This window comes from Petromyzon marinus, chromosome 55 (assembly GCF_048934315.1).
Source record: "Petromyzon marinus isolate PM22_M1 ecotype Great Lakes invasive population chromosome 55, UKy_Petmar_22M1.pri1.0, whole genome shotgun sequence".
NCBI lineage: Eukaryota > Metazoa > Chordata > Hyperoartia > Petromyzontiformes > Petromyzontidae > Petromyzon > Petromyzon marinus.
This window is the reverse complement of record NC_133721.1, coordinates 1,676,662-1,696,842: the sequence shown is the minus strand read 5'-3', so window position 1 is coordinate 1,696,842 and position 20,181 is coordinate 1,676,662. Positions and strand designations below refer to the sequence as shown.

The 20,181-nt window shown below is 45.9% G+C and overlaps 1 protein-coding gene across 1 annotated transcript in view; it reads right to left on the bottom strand.

The window, feature by feature from the left end:
• LOC142905588 (exosome complex exonuclease RRP44-like) overlaps positions 1–20,181 on the bottom strand; it is a 171,051-nt gene that overhangs the window by 45,129 nt on the left and 105,741 nt on the right. Inside the window, exons 5-6 of the mRNA XM_076052214.1 lie at positions 14,340–14,450; positions 13,795–13,988 (exon numbers count right to left, since the gene is read on the bottom strand). Of these exons, the coding sequence (XP_075908329.1) occupies positions 13,795–13,988; positions 14,340–14,450 (305 nt within the window). The remainder of the gene's footprint in view (positions 1–13,794; positions 13,989–14,339; positions 14,451–20,181) is intronic.

Here is a 20,181-nt window from a genome sequence, read left to right as displayed (position 1 = left end):
GTTTTTTGTGCACTACTGCTGGCGCAGCAAGCAGCAACAGCAGCATGGTCACAATACAATTCGGTGGTATTCCGAGGTTGCGCGTCGCGCCGCACGGTGAGTACCTCCGGGCGGACGAGGTGCATGCGGATCCGCTGGTGCTGCAGGTTGGACGAATCCAGCGACACGCGCACGCACACGCGGTCGAACATGTTCAGCGCGATGCCCTCCACGCACAGCGTGGGGCCCTACACAAAACACAAAGACATATCTCCAATGTAGCCTTAACAGACTGTTGGGGCAAGTGCTGTTGGCGAGGAGGACAGATGAAGGCCGGCACGGCACACAAGGGGGTGGGTCGCCAGCGCCATGCCCGGCCGCCTTTGTCTTCCCAGTGGCGATGTTTACACACCGCACCAGGCATTCAATTGAGTTCCGAGTCAACCTAGGGGAGGCCCAGGACCGGTTTAGATAATCATCACTGGTGTTGACCGTGCGAAGGAATTGAACCCAAGTCGCCGGGATCGTAGTGCAGAGCGCTAACCACTACACTACCCCTGACTGCTCTCTGCCAAGTGCCCTGCACACAAGCACGGATTGACGTAAACCCAACGTTATTATTCATACTATTACATGGGTCACTCAGAAAAGCCTCACTGATTCTCAAAACGTTTGCATTCAAGGTCACTGCTACGTCTTTGTAAAAGGAGGCGAACGATTGATATGTGCTCCCCAAATAAGTAATTTGCATGTAATTTGCCAACCTTGGACCATGATGCTGGCACACGAATAACGTTACAGGATCTTTTAACGTACACTGTTAAAGCGGATAGCCTGTAAATATTTTACGCTTAATACACACCACAGTATTAACCGGAGTGGCCACCGAGTTTGAAACGCAAACCTCCACAACACACAGCGAATGCAATACCGCTTGGGCCACCTCAGCGCGAGCTGAAAACCAGGCATGAGAAGCCCTTTTGAGCTTCTGGTCCAAATTAGGCTGTGTGCATTATCCACGCAGAGTGACAATGTAATGCGGCATGCAAGGCATGCTGGAAAGGACCGGATCCACTGGTCACACATGTGCTTTTTGCCATCTAGAGATCACTTTTTGCATCAACTACTATTTCCCTCATTTGTTTTTATTCTACAAGTACTTTTCTGCCCTTTGAGTTTCTCATTGTTTACAGAAAGCATTAGATTTTCTCTATAATTCTTCCGGATCTGAGGGATTTTACTGTATTTTTAATCTGATGTCCTCTCCGTGACAATACGGGCTCCGTCATGGCAGTTATTTCCAAAGCATATTTAATTGTGACCGTTTTATAATTGAAACGCATTTACATCATTAAATTCAGTTTCAGTTTATTTTGGTATAGCCCTGTGAGCCATCCGGCTCTAATGTATCCACCGGTGTAACTTCCTCTGTAATAGTCCACACTGCCAAATGGCAAAAAAACGGAGCTTCGTATCTCACTGCATTCTTCCACCTTAAACCAAGTGTCTGTGTGTCTGATAGAAACCTAATCGTAGAGAGATGGTCAGGGGGCTTGGGTCCCAGTGCATTAAGCCAGTCCTGGGTTTAAATGCAGAATTCAGCCGTTCGGGAAATGCCAATGCCTCCCGGTTAAGTGAACACATGCCCTACCTCCTCGTCGAAGGTAACGTTGAGCTTGAGATCTTTGGAGTCAAAGAAAACCGTCCCCTCCAAGCCGTACTTGGGAATGAGCACCACCACGGCGTTCTTGCGCACAAACAGCACGAAGCCCTCTTCGCTCACCACTCCCTTGCTCTTGAAGAACAACTAAGACCACAACAACAGAAGCCGTTAATCACCGCTACGTTGCCAAGAGCAGACACACGCGCATCACTTACCAGGCCCACAATTATTTAACAAAATTTAAGGTATTTTTCTGCATCCCCCCGCTAATTAATTCCAGTTGTGCTATTGGCATCATGTCATGGGGATTATTTTGAGTTCAATCGTGAAGGTACAATGTCAATTGTATTGACTATAATCCTCCATCACCTGACAGAGCCAATCAAATAAAGTTGTCACATCATGGGCAAATGTGCCAAGTAACCAGGTTTTTCAGCAAACACAGAAGAATGCTGAAAAGCAATGTCAAGTGTAGCCAACCAGTACAGCCACGGCACCACCACACGTAAGCGTGCGAATAGAAAACAATTGATTCTTACTACACGCACAATACGATGCCTGCTTTCGTGACCTTAAAAATGGTTTTCAAGAGACGAATGGACGCATTATCAGGTGCCTAAGCACACGCCGTGCAAGCTCCACGTGGCCCACACTTCCGCCTCCCACCTGCATGTGGAAAGCTACAGACGAGCGTTGGGCGTACTGCGCCATCTTGTGGCGGTAGTTGAGGTTGTTGCAGAGCTGCTGCTGCTTCTGCTTGTCGGTGAGCGCCGGGTACGTGGGGTCGACGCCCACGCACACGGCCAGCAGCCGGTGCACAATCACATCCGAGTATATGTAACGGTACAGGGAGACAACACCAACAACAATATTCACATTTGTTGTAGCCTCTATTTAATATGAAGATTAAATTTACAGTAGATACAGGCTGCGGTATGGCCACGAGATGCCAACGGAGCAGCGGTATTAATCCACCAAGCACCGCGATTCATTCTGGTGGATCTCAGCGGGTTTGACGATCCACCAGAAAGCTACGCAAACAATGACTCAGATGGATTTAACGCTGTGATAGAATACTGTACTCTGGCCATACCACGTTCTAGCACCATCTGCTGTTGGAAATTATCTTTGTTAATGTATGAATTTAATTCTTTGTTGATGATTTTTTATGTCAACAGATGTAGCGCAAATTGCTGCCTGCTCATATCTGTGTTATTATTTAAGATCCACAACAAAATCGTTAGCGATCCATGGCAGAATTGCATTTCACTTTTGGCCGCCGCTGCAACACGGCAATGGATTCTTGATTCTGCACGTGGAACACTGTCACCCTCCTTGTAGGCGTTGGTGTTCTCCGGATCCTCTAGTTTTTCCACAACACAAGCCAAACAACCATTTAAGGAATTGGCCAAACTTCCCGTTTATAGGACCTTTTGGAAAAATAACTCAAAATCTGAATCTTTATCCTGGAGAAATCCGATTCGCGATAAAAGCTCGTTTTGACAGATGTCCAGTAGGTATATGATAGGAGTGCTAAGAAGAGGAAAGGTAAACAAATCAGTAAAAGTAAATAATAGAAAAAAGATATACAAGTTGTATGTTAAACTTAATTCGCACCGTACGTAGCCAACCGTGCTAATTGGAGGTGTGCCGTAATCACAAGTTAACATTGCATAAGTACATCAATTAATAAATAAATTCCTAAACTTGGGAAAGGCAGCACAGTCCCAGACCACACCAAGACAACAACATAGTCCCCTCAATAATCGCGAAGGTCGATTTCACGCGTGTGCCTGACGCCAGAGCACGTCATCGTCGAATGGGCGACGTGAAGTGGGTGTAGATGGCGGTGGCGAGCCCGTAGTGGTGGGTGTCGGGCTCCATTCCGGAGCAGAAGTAGATGGCCTGCATCATGCAGCGCGTGGCCAGGATGCGCAGCAGAGTGTTGAGGTATGGTGGCGCTCCCGGCACCGCCGCCCGGTCCAGGGACTCGGCCAACGCCTTAGCCGAGTCCACCTGGATCTCGATGTTCTGCGCAAAAAAATCGGGCACACCGGCGTTTGTGAGGTGACTATCCCGCACGTGGCTTGTAGTTCAGTGCTGGGGAAGCAGCAAGGGTTGTGGTGTATTGGAAAGAAAACGTTATTCAGCGCACTTCCTGTGGGCATTCAGGTTTCCATAACCTGGCTTGCCAGGAGAAGGCAGTACAGCAAGTGGATTAATCTACATCTGGCACAGTGCCTGGCTGCCTTCCAGCGTTGTCTGTGGTTCGTCACACCTTTTGAGTTGTTCTGCCTCTAATGGCGAGTGGAAACTATACGGCTACATCTCAAGATAAAGGTAAAAGGTGCAGCCCTGCAATTGCTCGCTCAGGCTAATACTGACATCGTTTCAAGACACCTTTGCTTCACAGTAGGGGGTAGCACATTCCCACCCATTTTGAGCATAATGTTCATCACAATAAGTCGACCTGATATTTCAACATTTCAGTGCTGGAATTTATCTAAAATTAAATACAGTACTACATTTATCGTGATAGTTTTTTGTTGCTTATTTCTGTGGAGTAGCTGGGAAACGAGCCGAGTCCTTCAACTCCCTACACTTGATAACACAGTATGTTCAATGTGGCTGCTGGATTTTGAAGCCAGGGTCCCAGCTGTAATCTCTGGGTCATAGGGTGACCCAGGTGACCCTTGCAAATGAGACTATTATGTTCTCTTGAGTTCTCACCCGGTTAAACCAAAAGACCTCAAACAAAAATTTGAGCCACCCGACGACCTCTGAATTCCTTGCGAGGAGGATGATATTGAAGGAAGGTTAACAGCAATCTAGAGACAGTAGAACCCCTCTTAAAGACGGTAATTGGTTCCACGAACACGAGCATTAAAGGATTTGGTCATTAAGCAAGTATAGGAAATACGTGTTAAAAGCTTAATTCGTTCCGATAGCATCGAAAGTTTCCCTTGTTCACCCAAAAAACGTACTTTATAATATTTAAACAATGGATATTAATACATAAAGATACTAACATTATAAACACATCATATTAAAATAAACACTGTTAATAAATGCATGAATTCATTTTGATTTAAAACTTTCGTGACTGCAGGGATTCATATTCTTGGTTCTTTCGGTAAATTCACGTAGAAGGGAAACAATAAAATAATAAAAATATACAACAATAAAATTCTCACGACGTTTCGACTGCAACACAAGCAATCATCATCAGGTGTGAAAACCACAACAAGAAAATTTGAAAAAAGTGGCGGTTATTTTAACGTTAGCACCACGGAGAGAGATTTGATAAGCCATTTCGGGTCTTAATTGATTGATCACGCTTAAGGTGGCTGTCAGAACGCATCCATTATTTTTTGTCTCCCCCCTCCTCTTTTCCGAACATAGATGGACTCGTCCATCTGAACAAACTGTCAAATCTCTCTCCGTGGTGCTAACGTTAAAAATAACTGCCACTTTTTTCAAATTTTCTTGTTGTGGTTTTCACACCTGATGATGATTGCTTGTGTTGCAGTCGAAACGTCGTGATAATTTTATTGTTTTATATTTATTTTATTGTTTTCCTTCTACGTGGCATTAATTCATATTTACTGTACCTACAAGAGCCCGTCGTTAACAGGGAAATGGTCGGTTAAGCCTACACATTGAGCTCTATGGAGGCCCGTTGTTAAGCGATTAGTTAACAAGGGTGGTCGTTAAAAGGGGTTCTAACTCTACCTTTGATTTCGCCGCCTTCACCAAGATGTCGTAGTTGGAAGGCGGAGGCGCCGGGTGGCGTCGGAGCAGCGCACACTCGGGGAATTCGCCTACGATGCGCTCCGCCACGGAGATGTTGGCGAGCAACATGAACTCCTCCACCATCGAGTTGGTCTCCCTGTGTACACGCACCAGTTTCCGCCACCACAACACATCAACCACAAGGGTCAAGATTCTTTATCTTAGATTATTTTGCTGATAATAAATTTCCCACGTGATAAGCCACTTTGTTCAGCTATCATTTGTGGTCAGGGTTTTACTTGGTAAGATAAAAATAGTTTAGTTTTATTTGTATATTTGTTTAAGTTATTTGTTTACCTTTCCAATACTTTGCAATCCTAACGTGTGCTTGTATTGTTTGTTGTTGTAACGTTGTGACCTGCCCCAACTGGACATCTGTGAAAAAAGAGCTTTATAGCTCATCGGATTCTTCCAGTAGAAATATATATTTTGATTCTGATAGAGAGATCTGCACAACAGTCGGATCGCAGTCATGGGAGGTGTCTTGTTGACGAGACTCACTTGAGTTCCTTGGTCTGCAGGTCGATCGGGTCGTGGGTTTCGCTGTCCATGTGGAATCGGACCTCAGGGGATGCCAGAGTCAATGCCCTACGGGTGGAGAAGGGACATGAGCGATTATCATGTCCAGCCAAAACAACACAGAATCTTAATATAAGACACTTCACAAACTCAGATATTTGAGTTGAACATGCACAGCTCGTTAAGTCAATCCACTGCTGGATGAGGGCCGCCCCATGTCATACGGGTCGTGGGGTGGTTTTACCGTACTTAACCGTGGTGGTCAGTACGCGTTGGCAAAGGTGGGGGAGCACAGACATGGGAGCATTAAGAAGAGTAAAACAATTTATGTCACTGCATTGTCCTCTATTGCCCACAATGTAGCCCCGCAGCAGCCTGTAACACTCCAATCTAGAAGGATGTTATTAACCAGGTAAAACCTTAACTTCTTTATTGTTGCCTTCATTTCCGCATCTCCAGCTTCTTCAGCCTCCCACTCCCAGCCCCACTCACTTCCCCCCCCCCCCCCCCGGCATTTTGCCGTGCTCACCTCTTTAATCCCTCTAGCAGCACCCCACTTCCCCTACCCCACACCCCCCATCTCTATCTCTCCCCCCTTGCTCCCCCCCACTCTCTTACCTATATAGCCTCTTGTTACAACAGCCCTTTTTTGCCCACTTCAGCAATTGTTTCTGGCTGTGGTTGTCCCACCTGAAGAAGGACGCTTGTGTTGCGCCTGAAACGTCGTGATTTAATTTAGTTGTTATTTTATTTTATAGTTTTACCTACGTGACTTTACCGAAAAAAACCAGAGTATGAATCCTGTAACACTTGTTTGTGCATGATATTCACCCAAGCCTCATGCATCATGGGGTCAAAAAAGCAACAGGTGCAGCCTTGCAATGGCTTGCTCAAGCCACTGCTGGAAGAAGGGGGCTCCCATAAGAGGCGGCCCCTCTAGGGATACACCCTTTTACAGTCCCTCTCAATGTATTTTAGCCTACTCTTCCACGCTGGCCGGATGTCTTAGAAGACACGGGAGTAACCACACTTTACCGCGCCACAGGCGACCTGCCGATCGACTAAATGCGGTGCACACATTAATACGGCTCATCGCTCCAGTGGCGGTGGAGGGGATGAGGATCTTGACAATGAGTTACCCGTTTTGAATGCGCCTCTGCTTGAGGATCTTGGCCAGGGAGTTGAGGCCACGCAAGCTGCTGGTGACCGGATCCTTCCGCCCAGCGTCGTCCATCATTAGCTGAGCCTCTGCGTACGTCAGCGACGCCTGCGGGGATACGATGAACACACCACGGGTGAACCATGGGGTCCTCGCAATTACACAATGCCCACGCCTGATCCAAGCCCAAGCCAGAACTCAACAGATGTCTACGTGGCTCCCGATGACCACTGAGGGTTACGCTCACCCAAAGAAAGTAAAATTGATATATTTTTTTAATTCTCAAAGCTGGAATTTAACCAAATTTAGTGCAATGTAATTTGGTGGTCTTTCGTGCAGTGAGTTTAACACGTAGGCTTTCGTGACCAATATCATCCATAATACAGGTTGTTTGGGTTAGATTGTGTAAATACATAAATGTGTCGTTAAACCCGCCACCACCCGACACAGCCGACTAGTAAGGGTTGTCACATAAACAGAACGTGGCCAATTCGTCACTGGTACAACACACCGGTGTGCTGTACTCGTGACGAATTGGCATGTTCTGTTTACGTGACAACCCTTATTAGTTGGCTGTGTCGGGTGGGGGTGGGTTTAATGACACATTTACATATTTACACGATCTAACCTAAAAAAACAAACCTGTGTTTTGTGCAGTGATTGTTGACTGGACAGAGACCATCAACTCACTACTTTCATGTCCTACCTCGCACCTCCGATTAGCACAGTTGGCTACGTACGGTGCGAAAGAAGTTCAACATACATACTACCACTTGTGAACCCGTTTCATCTCGCTACACTTGTGAACTCAGAGGTGCAAGCTCAACGCTCTGACCTCTCAGCCATCCGGAAACCTCAACTGCACTAACATAGCAAGGCACCGATACAATACACGTGAAAGCAAACGAGAGTTTTACAAAAACTGAACGTCTGTGGGGGGGGGGGGGGAATCACCTTGGAATTGATGATGCTCTTGGTAAAACGTGTGCTCACAATCTCAGCCTTTGGAGTCATCTCCCATATGCACGAGAACGCCAGCCTGCACGCGCACAGCACATGCACCGTCGCCATTCACCGTCGAGTGGCAGAGTCGTCGACATTGGAGTGGTGCAGGGTGTTCACTCAGGAAAGCCTCGCAAAGTCTCGAGACTCTTTTTCAGGAGGGTCTTGCCAAGTTTTTGGTAGTCGAGTCATTCTTTCAGCAGCGGGATGTTTGGCCAAATACCGGTTTGGGTTGTTACAAATTACTCAACTGGAATATATATGTAGCAACCATTGTTCGACTGCAAAAGCTTTGCAGTACCCTCTCGAAGTTATGAGATTCAGTGAGGCTTTCCATGGTTAAGGATCATAGTAGTAATAACACGTTTATGTTAGCGATGAGAGGAAACCTGATAACCTGGAGTCAACCCATGCTAAATAGGGGGAGAACATACAAAATCTACATGGAAAGGCAACCAAGTCGGGCATCAATCTTAGGCCATTCTTGCTGTGAGACATGTGTTACCATTGTGCCATCCTGGTTTGGCTGCTTATGTATGTACACATGCTTGTGTGGATCTGTACAATGACACTTAAACAGTGCCACGCATCATGGGATTACATGTGCACCTGGCAACAACGCACGTTAGCTGCTGAGTATGGGTTGCAATGTGCACACTCGCGAGTTCACAGTTGTTGGTGCATCTCACCGGTCGACGTTGGATCTCAAGGAACACAGGTTTGAGCTCAATAACTCTGGCACCATATCAATCCTCTGCAGGTGCACAAACACATAAACGCAACAACTTCTCTGTCAATAAACACAATCTGGCAAATACATATGCACCAACTCAACGAGTGTTTTGCAAGCAAACCCACACATGATTAAGTCACCTGCAGGTAACTGTTCAGCAAGGGGATGTTTTCGCGAATGCCAGTTAAGATTGTATGGGTTTTATTTAGAGGAAATCTGATGAATCCAGAGGAAACCCATTGACTAACAGGGGGGAGAACAAACAAAGCTGCAAGCAAAAAGGCACAAGAGTTGAGTAATCAAACCCAGCGTCTCCTTGCTGCAAGGCACGAGTGTTACCACTGCGCCGATAGCCTGCCGCTCATGATGTCACGGTACATCATATTATAAGAAATCCACAAAATCACCTCGTTTAAAACATCATGAGAGATATTTAGCATTGTTGTTGCACATTTTTTAAATTCTAATTCATTTTTAAGTTATCGTTATTCATACGGGAAGTACTGAAAAGCACGCAAAAATGTGGTGAAAATGTCAAATACAATTACAAAGTTGTGGGGAAACTGGTACCGCGATGATCGTTACATCGTAATATTTTACATCATGTCGTAAAGTTAAGAATGAAAGGATGAAATCGGCGGGTCGTAAAACACTTGATATTGTGGCAAGAAGAAATCCACATCTCACCTTCTCACACAGGTAAACTGTGGTACCACGCAGAGATGCCTCCTCATCCAAGGCATTCCCCGGCCGGATAAAATAGCTCACATCGGCGATGTGTACCCCAACCTAGAACAAACATTAACACACCGTCACCACCCTCACATGCATGGATGTGTAATGACAGGGTGATACCTGCCGGCCTGTAAGGGTAATTAAGGTTATAGCTGTATTACATAATGCCTTATTATGAAGGGGCGTATCTGGGGTAAAGGTCAACGGCGGAGTCAGTCGAGAAGCTCCGGGAACCATCCCGAAGGGCCTAGAAGGTTCTAGAAAGGGGGCGTGGCCAGAGGTGGAGCTTGGCCACTCCAGGCAGATATAAAGAGCACCGAATCAGAACTTCGGGGCTGTTAGCGTGGGGTCTGGGTCCTGGTTGCGTCGCTACGGTCGTCATCTCTTCGTCTCCGACCACGTGGCTGGTTCTTCTGCAAGAGCAGCTCTGTCTCCGCCGCTACGCTCGTCAACCAGCCAGCGTAGCTACGCAGGACGCAAATGGGCTGCGTGTTTGTACAGCCTAGGTGTAGCCGCGTTACGAAGTGTATCGCCCTGTGTGCTTTTAATAAATAAGACGCCTTCTACTAGACGTCTGGCGGAAGTCGCTCACTCCACATGCATGCATAACCTCCACCATAGCCACTCCAACCAAAGCACAATAATGTGAAATGAAATGCACACCCATTACTACCTGGTGCATTCATTGTGAACCAGGCATTCGGCCAGTGACGTGGACACTTAGACCAGTGGGGTCTTAGCCATGGCTTGGCTCAGGCTTGGCTCTCGCGCAACATGCATTGAGATTATTTCTATTATTTTGGCTGCTATAAATGTCCAAATGATGGGCCACTTTGTTGAGCTATTCAGTTGTGGCCAGGTCACTAATCAAAAATAAATCAATACCTCAGTGGGCTTTTCCTGGTAAGATGGGGATGGTTTAGTTGTATTTGTTTGTGTTTGGGTTATTTGTTGATCTTTCTTGTACTTTGCACTACTATTATGTTTTTGTACTGTTTGCTGTTGTAACGTTCTTACCCGCCTCTACTGGACATGTGAAAAATAGCTTTATAGCTCATTGGATTCCTCCAGTATAAATATTCTGATTCTAATTCTCAATAAGCCACATCAAAGCAACGCTTAAAACCCAAGCTGCCTCTAAGCATGGTTCCAGCCCTGAGCCTCCGTGTCCCTTGTGCCTCCACGTATATCTCTGCATGCTCCCAGCCACGCTCAGAATTTCCGTGAGCTGAGCCTGAGCCAAGGCACAGCTGAGCCACTCATACTTCTTTGGAGGCAACAAAGCAGATCAAGCCAGAACCAAGCCATGTTGAAGTCAGTCCTGAGCCGAGCAGAGACCAAGAATACGGGCACTAAGGCAACAATGTTTGGAAACTTAATAACAGGAATATTGTCCACCCCTTTGTCAATCCACTGCAGGATGAGGGCTTCTCCATGCCGTAATGGGTTGCGATTGTCATTTGACCTTGCTTTGTTACGATGGTGAATGCAGGTGGTGAAGGGGAGAACTTGGGCAGTTTTTTTAGATATCACTCTGTACCGGTGTTAGCCATGACTGGAACTAAACCAGCTTGACAGGATGAATGTGCAGTGCACTTATCATTGTGCCACTTAAACTCCCCTTGTAACCTCCGCTAGCATTGACAAAACCATGAAAGGAATAGGCACGAATTACCGCGACCGTGACCACGATTACCACCACCAAATGAATACCTCGGTGTTCCCATTGTCGAGTGGTTTGCAGTGTAGGGCATCGTCGATGTCTGTGCAGCCTGGAGGATCCACACTGCAGATGGACAACGCACGAAGGTCCTCCCTGCCAGCCTGGTCCTTGTACGGGACACACACAGCACCAGGTTCAACAAAACGCTGCCTTACAACAAACAAAACACAGGGTGAGCCATACATGGGTAAACCAACTTCATTCTAATGGCGTTCTATCTTCTCAATAGGCGACTGAATATTCTGAAAGTACAGTCCGTTCTCCTATAACTCTGCGTGTTTTCATATCGTGAATTAGATATAATGCGATGAATGCATTAGGGAACACATTTTTTCATAACATGGATGCGAATTGGATAAAAGGCGATCGAGTGAACAGAACTGCGTTGTGCGAGGCAGAATACGCGGTTGTACGGTTGCCTCGGTGTAGCATCACACAAGGCGGGATGTTTCTGGATGCTTCTAGATGCTACTCACGTACCCGAAGTCTTTGTTAAGCCTGCGTACGCATCTCACGTGTTATCGCGGACTGTGCTTTACCCTATATTATTTATTATGCGATTTTTCCACAATTCGGTGTTCTTCAGGAACGCAAGTACAGCGTTATAGGAAAAAAGTCTGTAGTCCTCTTGCTCCATTCATTTATGTACTGGACCATCTCCACGGCTACTGCAGAGCCCTCCATATCCTGGCTCACCACTTTGATCCGCATCTCTCGAGGCCTGCCTCTTGGGTCTCCGCCCTGGTGCTTCCATAAGTCCGTCGCCTTCCTTCCTCCGATGTGAATTTCCTCTCTTCTTACGATGATGTGTCCGAGCCATCGACTTTCTTTCAGGTCGACGGCTTTTCTATATACGGTCTGCGGTAAAGGCGTAGAGCCCCGTGGCTTCTCGTTCATGCCAGTGCAGCGGAAGGACCTCGACTGGAGGGAGAGCTCCAGAGAGGCCCTCTAGAAGGTATTCTACGCAGGCCAAACATCTTGAAACTATTGCGGTTTGACAGCACGATGATGATGATGGGGGGTGTTTTCGCATTTGTCTATTGTCGGGGGCCTATACGTCGGGGGCCACACGTCATGGGCCACACCAAAGGCCACCCAGGGGCCACCAGTGGCCCGTGGGCCTTGTAATAAAGAACATTGAAGTAAAGGATTCTCACATGCACGACCGAACACACCAACACACCGCAGGCGTAAGAATTGAACTCAATCGATGAATTGACATATCGTCACACGTCTCATGCGTACCTCTGCTGTGATGCTGAACGTGGGAGGGGGCAGGCATGCAAGTACGGCCTGGCTGAAGGGCTGGTGTGGCACGTCGTGCTCCAGCAGCAGCACCTCCGTCTCCGTCTCCTTATCCCCACATTCGCCCAGAGAGCGCACAAAATGGCCCTGCACAAGCACACTGACGATTAGCACGGTTGTCTACGTATGGTACGGAAGAAGTTCAACATGCATATGCACATACGTGGCCAATCGTCACCGGTATCCCTTTTCCACTGGTACATTGGAACCCAGACAGTGCAGATCTCTCGAAGTGTCTGTGGTCACCCACTGGCTTTTTGCCGTGTCGAACCAGAACCAAACCGTAGTATGCTGGCCCCACAAGGCATCCAAATATATCCGGGGGCCGAGCAGAGCCAGGGGCGGGGCTAGCGACACGTTAATTGTGTGACGGCAGTCAGTACACCGCGGGGACGTGGCACCACAGCGTCATCTGCACGTGCCTAGCCTTGTTCAAAGCATTGACCGTCCATGGCATGGATCCGCTTTTGCAGTGGATAAACAACCTGCAGCCTACTAAACCGTGCCAGCCATGGTGTCGCTCGGTTGTGCAGTGGCAAATAGGTATGAAAAGCACAACCACAATGCCAACCTTGTACCTAACGTACATTATGTAGAATATTAACCGACATCTGTTTAAACAAAGATACAACCCAAAGAATACATCTTAACAATATATTTAACTTTTCACCAATTTTGTTTCTCATTGTGTTAATGGTATCGCACAAGACAAGCAATCTATACAAACCCTTCGTGGTCAAGGACGACCCACAGGAGCAGACATAACAGAGCTACTTCTAAGATCCATTGAAGTGAAATGCAGTCCAAATTGTAGGGGGGCAGTGCTTTTCCAACCACTCTGCCAATCAAAGTAATGTTCATCACATGGCAGTCAAACGCAGTAGTTTTCTCAGAGATGGAAATCAAACAATCGAAGTGCACGACCAAATTTAATATCGTTTTTGGTGCAGTTATTGGTGACTGGGCTGAGACTATCAACTTACAACACCTTAATAACCTAGGTTGAATCACAGGTGAGTTTGCCATGCTTTCAAACAAAAAAATATCACAGTGGTGCCACTTCATCCACCCTGACTTCCAATTCACCGTGTCACCGTTCGTGTTTTGGGTTCGACGGCTGTATTGCATACAGAGCCGCGTGGCCGCGCGTCAAGTGACAGAAGGATGAGCCCGACGATGCCGACCACGGGACAGACGGGTGAGGTGTCACGGCGTCCGGGGCGTCACGGTGCAGTCGTACGTTCGGGTAGCGGGAGTGTCGCAGCCAGCCACCGATGGCCACCACGATGCGGTGGGCCTGCAGGGACGCTGCTTGTCTTGTCTCCACCCGCACTCGTGGCATGCGGCGGTCCGCGGGCGTGAACAGGTGGCGGGTGGCCTGCAACACGCCCAAAGAGCCCCCAGTAAGGCATTCAACAAACTGTTTGGGCAAGTGCCGTCAGCACACACCTATTCAAGCTGGTACGGCAAACGACGGGGTGGGTACGGCCAGCACCATGCCCAACCGCCTTTGTCTCCACAGCGCTGATGTTTACATGCCACATCAGAGACTCATTTATGGCCGAGTCGACCTAGGGAAGGGCCCAAGACAGGTTCAGACATTTGGCGCTGTTTATTGGTTATGAGCGATAAATATAATCCAACTCGGGTCCCAGGATTCGTAGCGCAGCGCGCTAACCGCTACATTACCGCTCCCCACACGTACACACACACATGCAGATCAGCCCACCTCCTTGATTGGGCTGGGCATGAGCATGCCGCACAGCGGCCTCGAGTTCCGCTTGATGATGCCGACCACTTTGCCAGTGGGCCGACGCATCTTCCCACTTTCGGCTTTCAGCTGGAGACCAAAACAAAGGACAAACATCGTGTTGCTTAATCTAAGCAAGAGCGACGACAGCAGCAGCAGCAGCTGGGATAGCACCGGGAGATGACAACGCAAACTCAAATGAGCACTCACCACAGTAGCGTCTCTCTCACACACTGAAATAATGAAATAACTATTTTTTTTTTACCAACTCACTGCATAACACAATACAATTTGGCTTGAAGGGGAAGGAGCAATCCAAAACAATAGCGCTTAACCTGCGGATGTGGTTTCAAGCTGTGTCTCATCAATGTCAATAATGAGACTGACGCTTTGTTAAAATGACAAAAGATCACAGTGAGGAGTCCTCCGTAAATATTTATAAGTTAAAACAGTTCTGGCGATTGATAGAATCAACCGGAACACGCCCATCAGATACCACACGTTTAAAAAAAAACGCGTAAGCTTTTGCGACCAATATTATCTACAACAAAGGTTACCCTCCCATCTAATTCACAATTTGATGCTTAATCTCTCGATTCTTTATGATTTCACTGATTGACATTTTCTCTTACCTGCTTAGCACATCAGTCACCCTATATGTGTTTAATGTTTACGTAACGTTTTAATAAGTATAACTGTGCAATGATCAGCCTATAAATAATCTGCCCAAGCCAACTTGCACTACATGCGATTTAATATCTAACACTTGTTTATGTTTGTGCAATATTGTCGACTTTTCATAAACCACAGTTGTTTTCGTGCCAATTTCAATTAACTTCATTGCTGTACTTTATTATGTTTTGCATTTTGTCACTGTGGTATGTATGCATGTAGAACTTATTTCGCACCGTACACAGCCAACCATGCTAATCGGAGGTGCGCGGAAAGGACAACAATCTAAATACAAAAAGCAGTTCTAAAGAAATTAGTTTTCAATATAGAGGCCACCCTGTGACCCAGGTCACTCTCGCAAATGATACGTGTCCTGATCTCTTGAGTTCTAATTAAGTTAATTAAAATAAACATTAAAAAGGAGCTCAGACCGTGGAAGCGCCACCGTGTTGAGCCTGGATATGCATAACAGGTGGTATAGGCTCTGCGCCAAAATGGCAGGCAGCAGAGCGCAGTACAGCAAAATGAACTGTTGTCCTGTCCTTCTATGCTCCTGATCTATGCCCCCCCCCCCCCCCGTTCACCAACCCGCATCGAAGTATGGTCAAATAACCCCTACGTACATACAAAAATAGTATGAAATGATTAGCACTCCTGACTTGATTTTGAAGTAATGTAATGTAAAGTTATTTAATAAACGCAAAATCAAGCTAACAGCATCTCTAATGTGGATTGTTGTCTGGTCACACGGTGTTCATTATGTTTAAGGTCTCTCTTGAAGTGGTTGAGTTTTTGTTGTTATTCTTTGTTTAAACTATATTAAAACTATAATCTTAGTTTTTTTTTCCGGTAAAGTCACGTTGAAGGGAAACAACAAAATAATAAAATATATATAAAACAATAAAAAATTCTCACGACGTTTCGAACATAACTCAAACGGTCGTCTTCAGGTGTGTTGGTTTGCATAAATTTATTTTTAAACGGTGCATTTATAGTTAGACGTTAACAAAGTCGTAATTAATCGCAGTAACAGTTCTATTTCCGATAGTCTGAAATCCGTTTTAGCTAAAGGTCTAAACTTTGCAGTCACACCTAAACACATACCAGTTAATGATATAATTGCCCAAGTAGACGTTGCTCTCAGGTGCCTGGGTCACATCGCTGCAGACGTAGCAAGATCTGAAATCGCTGCAACCCTCAAAAACGCTAAGATGCCAGCTAGCAACCTCAGCAAAGATGAGCGTTTTGAATTATATAAATTAAAAAAGAGGAATGATATTGTAGTCCTCTCAGCTGACAAAGGCAATGCTACTGTCATCATGGATAAAATAGAATACAACAACAAAATTAAAGAATTACTCGACGATGGTAGTTATACAAAAATAAAAAGAGATCCCACCAACAGCCTCGTCACACAAACCAACAAAATAATTTCTGATTCAACCGCATTAATTGATCAATCTAAACAGTTTTCGTTGAAACCTTCTGCTGCCAGGCCACCAAGATTATACGGCTTACCAAAAATACATAAAGTAGATACACCCCTTCGTCCCATAGTCTCTACTATCGGCTCCCCCACCTACAAACTAGCTCGTTTTTTGTCTGAAATCCTGCGTCCTTTCACTGGAAAGACCACCTCTGTGGTACAAAATTCGACTCACCTGGTATCGACAATCAAGGGTATTTCCCTGTCCCCAGACGACCTGCTTATCAGTTTTGATGTAGTTTCCTTATTCACCAAGGTTCCTGTACCTGACACCATTGCAATCATTGAAGACTTGGTTCATCAAGGACTAAACACTGAGGTACCCCCCCTGGTGAGACACTGTTTAACCAATACATACTTCACTTGGAATGGAACTTTCTACAAACAAACTGAGGGCACCCCAATGGGCTCCCCCCTTTCTCCAGTTATAGCTAACATTTTCATGGAGAAATTTGAGACTGACGCCATCCAGACTGCCACTCTGCGCCCAACCTTATGGAAGAGGTACGTGGATGACACTTTTGTCATCTGGCCACATGGCCGGCTTGCTCTAGACCAATTCTTCGACCACATCAATTCCATACACCCAGCCATCAGATTTACCATGGAAGTCGAAATAGATGGCAAGATACCTTTTTTGGATGTCCTAATTAAAAAGAGACCTGATGGTTCAATGAGCCACTCTGTCTACAGGAAAGCTACCCATACGGATGCTTATCTGAAACCGGATTCCCACCACCATCCATCACAGAAGAATTCTCTCATCAAGACTCTGTATCATAGAGCCCAATGCATATCCGACCAGGAACACATAAGCAGTGAACTCAAGCACGTACACCAAGCTCTTAGGGCTAATGGTTACTCCGACTATACAATCCGCAAAGCTATCACTCAAACCATGAAGAAGAACCCTCTTGAGGAGCCTTTCAAAACCATCACTTTACCCTACATTGCGGGGGTCACAAAAAAGATCTCCAAAATCCTGAATAAACACAAGATCCAGGTCCGTTTCAACACATTACATAAAATCCGTGATCTGGTTCCGTCTGTAAAAGATGTGATTCCGGACATACAATACCCTGGTGTCTACAAACTAAGTTGCCTCTGTGGTAGTAGTTACATTGGAGAAACCAAACGCCATGTCTCGGACCGCATTCGTGAACACAAAGCAGACCTTAAACATGGTAGGACCAACACCTCGGCCGTGGCAGATCATTGTTCTAATTCAGTAGGCTCACATGCCATTGACTTTTCCAAGACAGAGGTTCTTTGTAAGCCATCTGGCTTCCATGAGAGATTCGTTCATGAGGCTATCCACATATACAAGCACAGAGACAATTTCAACCGAGAAGATGGATTCTATCTTAGCAATCATTGGAAAGATTTGATAAACCATTTCAGGTCTTAATTGATTGTTCACGCTTACAGTGGCGTTCAGACAGCATACATTATAAAAAATTTCGTCTCCCCCCTCCTCTTTTCAGAATATAGATGGGCTAGTCCTAAATAAACTGCCAAATCGTTGCGCGTGGCGCTAACGTTTTTATAAATAAATAAATGCGCCGTTTAAAAATAAATTTATGCAAACCAACACACCTGAAGACGACCGTTTGAGTTATGGTCGAAATGTCGTGAGAATTTTTTTATTGTTTTATATATTTTATTATTTTGTTGTTTCCCTTCAACGTGACTTTACCGAAAAAAAAACTAAGAATATGAATTACTGCAGTCACGAAAGCTTTAAATCAAAATTTATATTAAAACTATTTAAAAACTATAAACTAAATAACTTTACCAGGTAAGGACCCTGAGAGCTCTATAGCTCTTTTTAAGTGACCTGGCCACAAATGATCGTTCAGTGAAGTATCTTATCACATTTGAAATTGATAGCAGCCACATACTCTAAGTGCATGTCAGATTGTAACTGTGGAGGGAAAAGCCGGAGGACCTGGAGAAAAATCCATGCGACCACGGGGAGAGAGAGACGCACACTGCAGGTGTCTGGGTTTGATTTTGGTTCGGCAGTGTTGACGCTCCACTCACCACATCCTCTTCATTCTCTTTTGCAACGTCCCCTGCGACGCCCTCATCGTGCAGGACCAGCGAGGAGGGGGCAACCCAGCGCTCCTCGGGGAACATCTCCACGCACACGATGTCGTCGTGCATCGCGCGGTTTAAATGCTGCAGCCCCTGGATCAACACCTGCACGCAGACAAAAAAGATCCCCCGTATAGTCTTAACAGACCGCTGGGCCAAGTGCTGTTAGAGAGCAGCATATACAGTAAAACCTTGGATTGCGAGTAACTTGGTCTGCGAGTGTTTTACAAGACAAGCAAATTTTTTAATAAATATTAATTTGATAAACGAGCGAGGGTCTTGCAATACGAGCAGCTTTGTACTGCCGAGCGTCACGTGATCACAACTGATATACGAGTGCTTTGATATACGAGTGCTTTGGATTACAAACACGTTTCCGGAACGAATTATGCTCGCAATCCAAGGTTTTACTGTACAAGAGTTTTAATACCACGAATAAACAATTGAAAATGTAGGACTATGAGCCCATGAATCTTCTGAAACCAATGTTTTTCAGTAACATATGTTCAAGTAGGGCAATTTCTAGACTGGGTTTTTTTTTCCAACAAAGGGCCAATGTACCTAATTGTTATTTAACGTTACATTTTGGAGGTGGAAATAGACCATTCATTTTGTTAACAAAGTAGTCACAACCATCATTAGACCTCCTTTGCCAGTACCAAAATATAATAGGGTTTTTCCCCTTTTTTCTGGCAACAAAACTGAAACCTCTTACAAGGAATCAGGTGTGCATTAGCCACAATACTTGTGGTCAAAATGCAAACAAAAACACACTGATATTTGCAATATATGCGTACGCCTTTTGGCGTCCTCTGGTCTCGCACCAATTGGGTCGAGGCTCAAAAGAAAGCCGTCCCTGGTGTGAACCAATCAGTCTCAAGGACAATGCATATATTATCATAGTGTGTTTTTTGTTTGCATTTTGACCACAAGTATTGTGGTTAATGCACACATGATTCCTTGTAAAAGGTTTCAGTTTTGTTGCCAGAAAAAAAAGGGAAAAACCCTATTATTAAAGTAGTCACAATTAACGTATATACTGTAGTTGTGGTGGCGTAGCTATCGAGTGTGCAGGCAGTGCAACTGCACCAGGACCCACAGGCCGGGGGGGCAGGAGCCAGGCTACGACACCTACGTAGGGTGCAAAAGACGTTCAAAATACAAATATTTTAGCCCAGTAGCTCTTAACCTTTACTGCAGCCTTGCAGTAAAGGTTAAGAGCTACTGCTCATGCCAAGAACGCTATGCCACTGCTTAATTATAAATTTGTTTTTAAAACTCACACAGATACGATCGGACAACATTGTTCCTTCCAGACGCAGGCTTGTGAAACGTGTACCTCTTTATCACTGTCACCGTCCCCTCGCACCCTCAGAGTCCCCTCCAGGTAATTCTCACGACTCGCAAGGAAGGTTCCCTGGACAAACCGGCCGGAGCGCACACCTTGCTGCAGCTGGGACAGCGGGAGATGTTCGGGGAAGATTACCCGGGACTCCACCACATCCTGCACACGTACACAGCACACGCACGGCACATGCACGCGTCAACAACAATTTTGCAACCGCC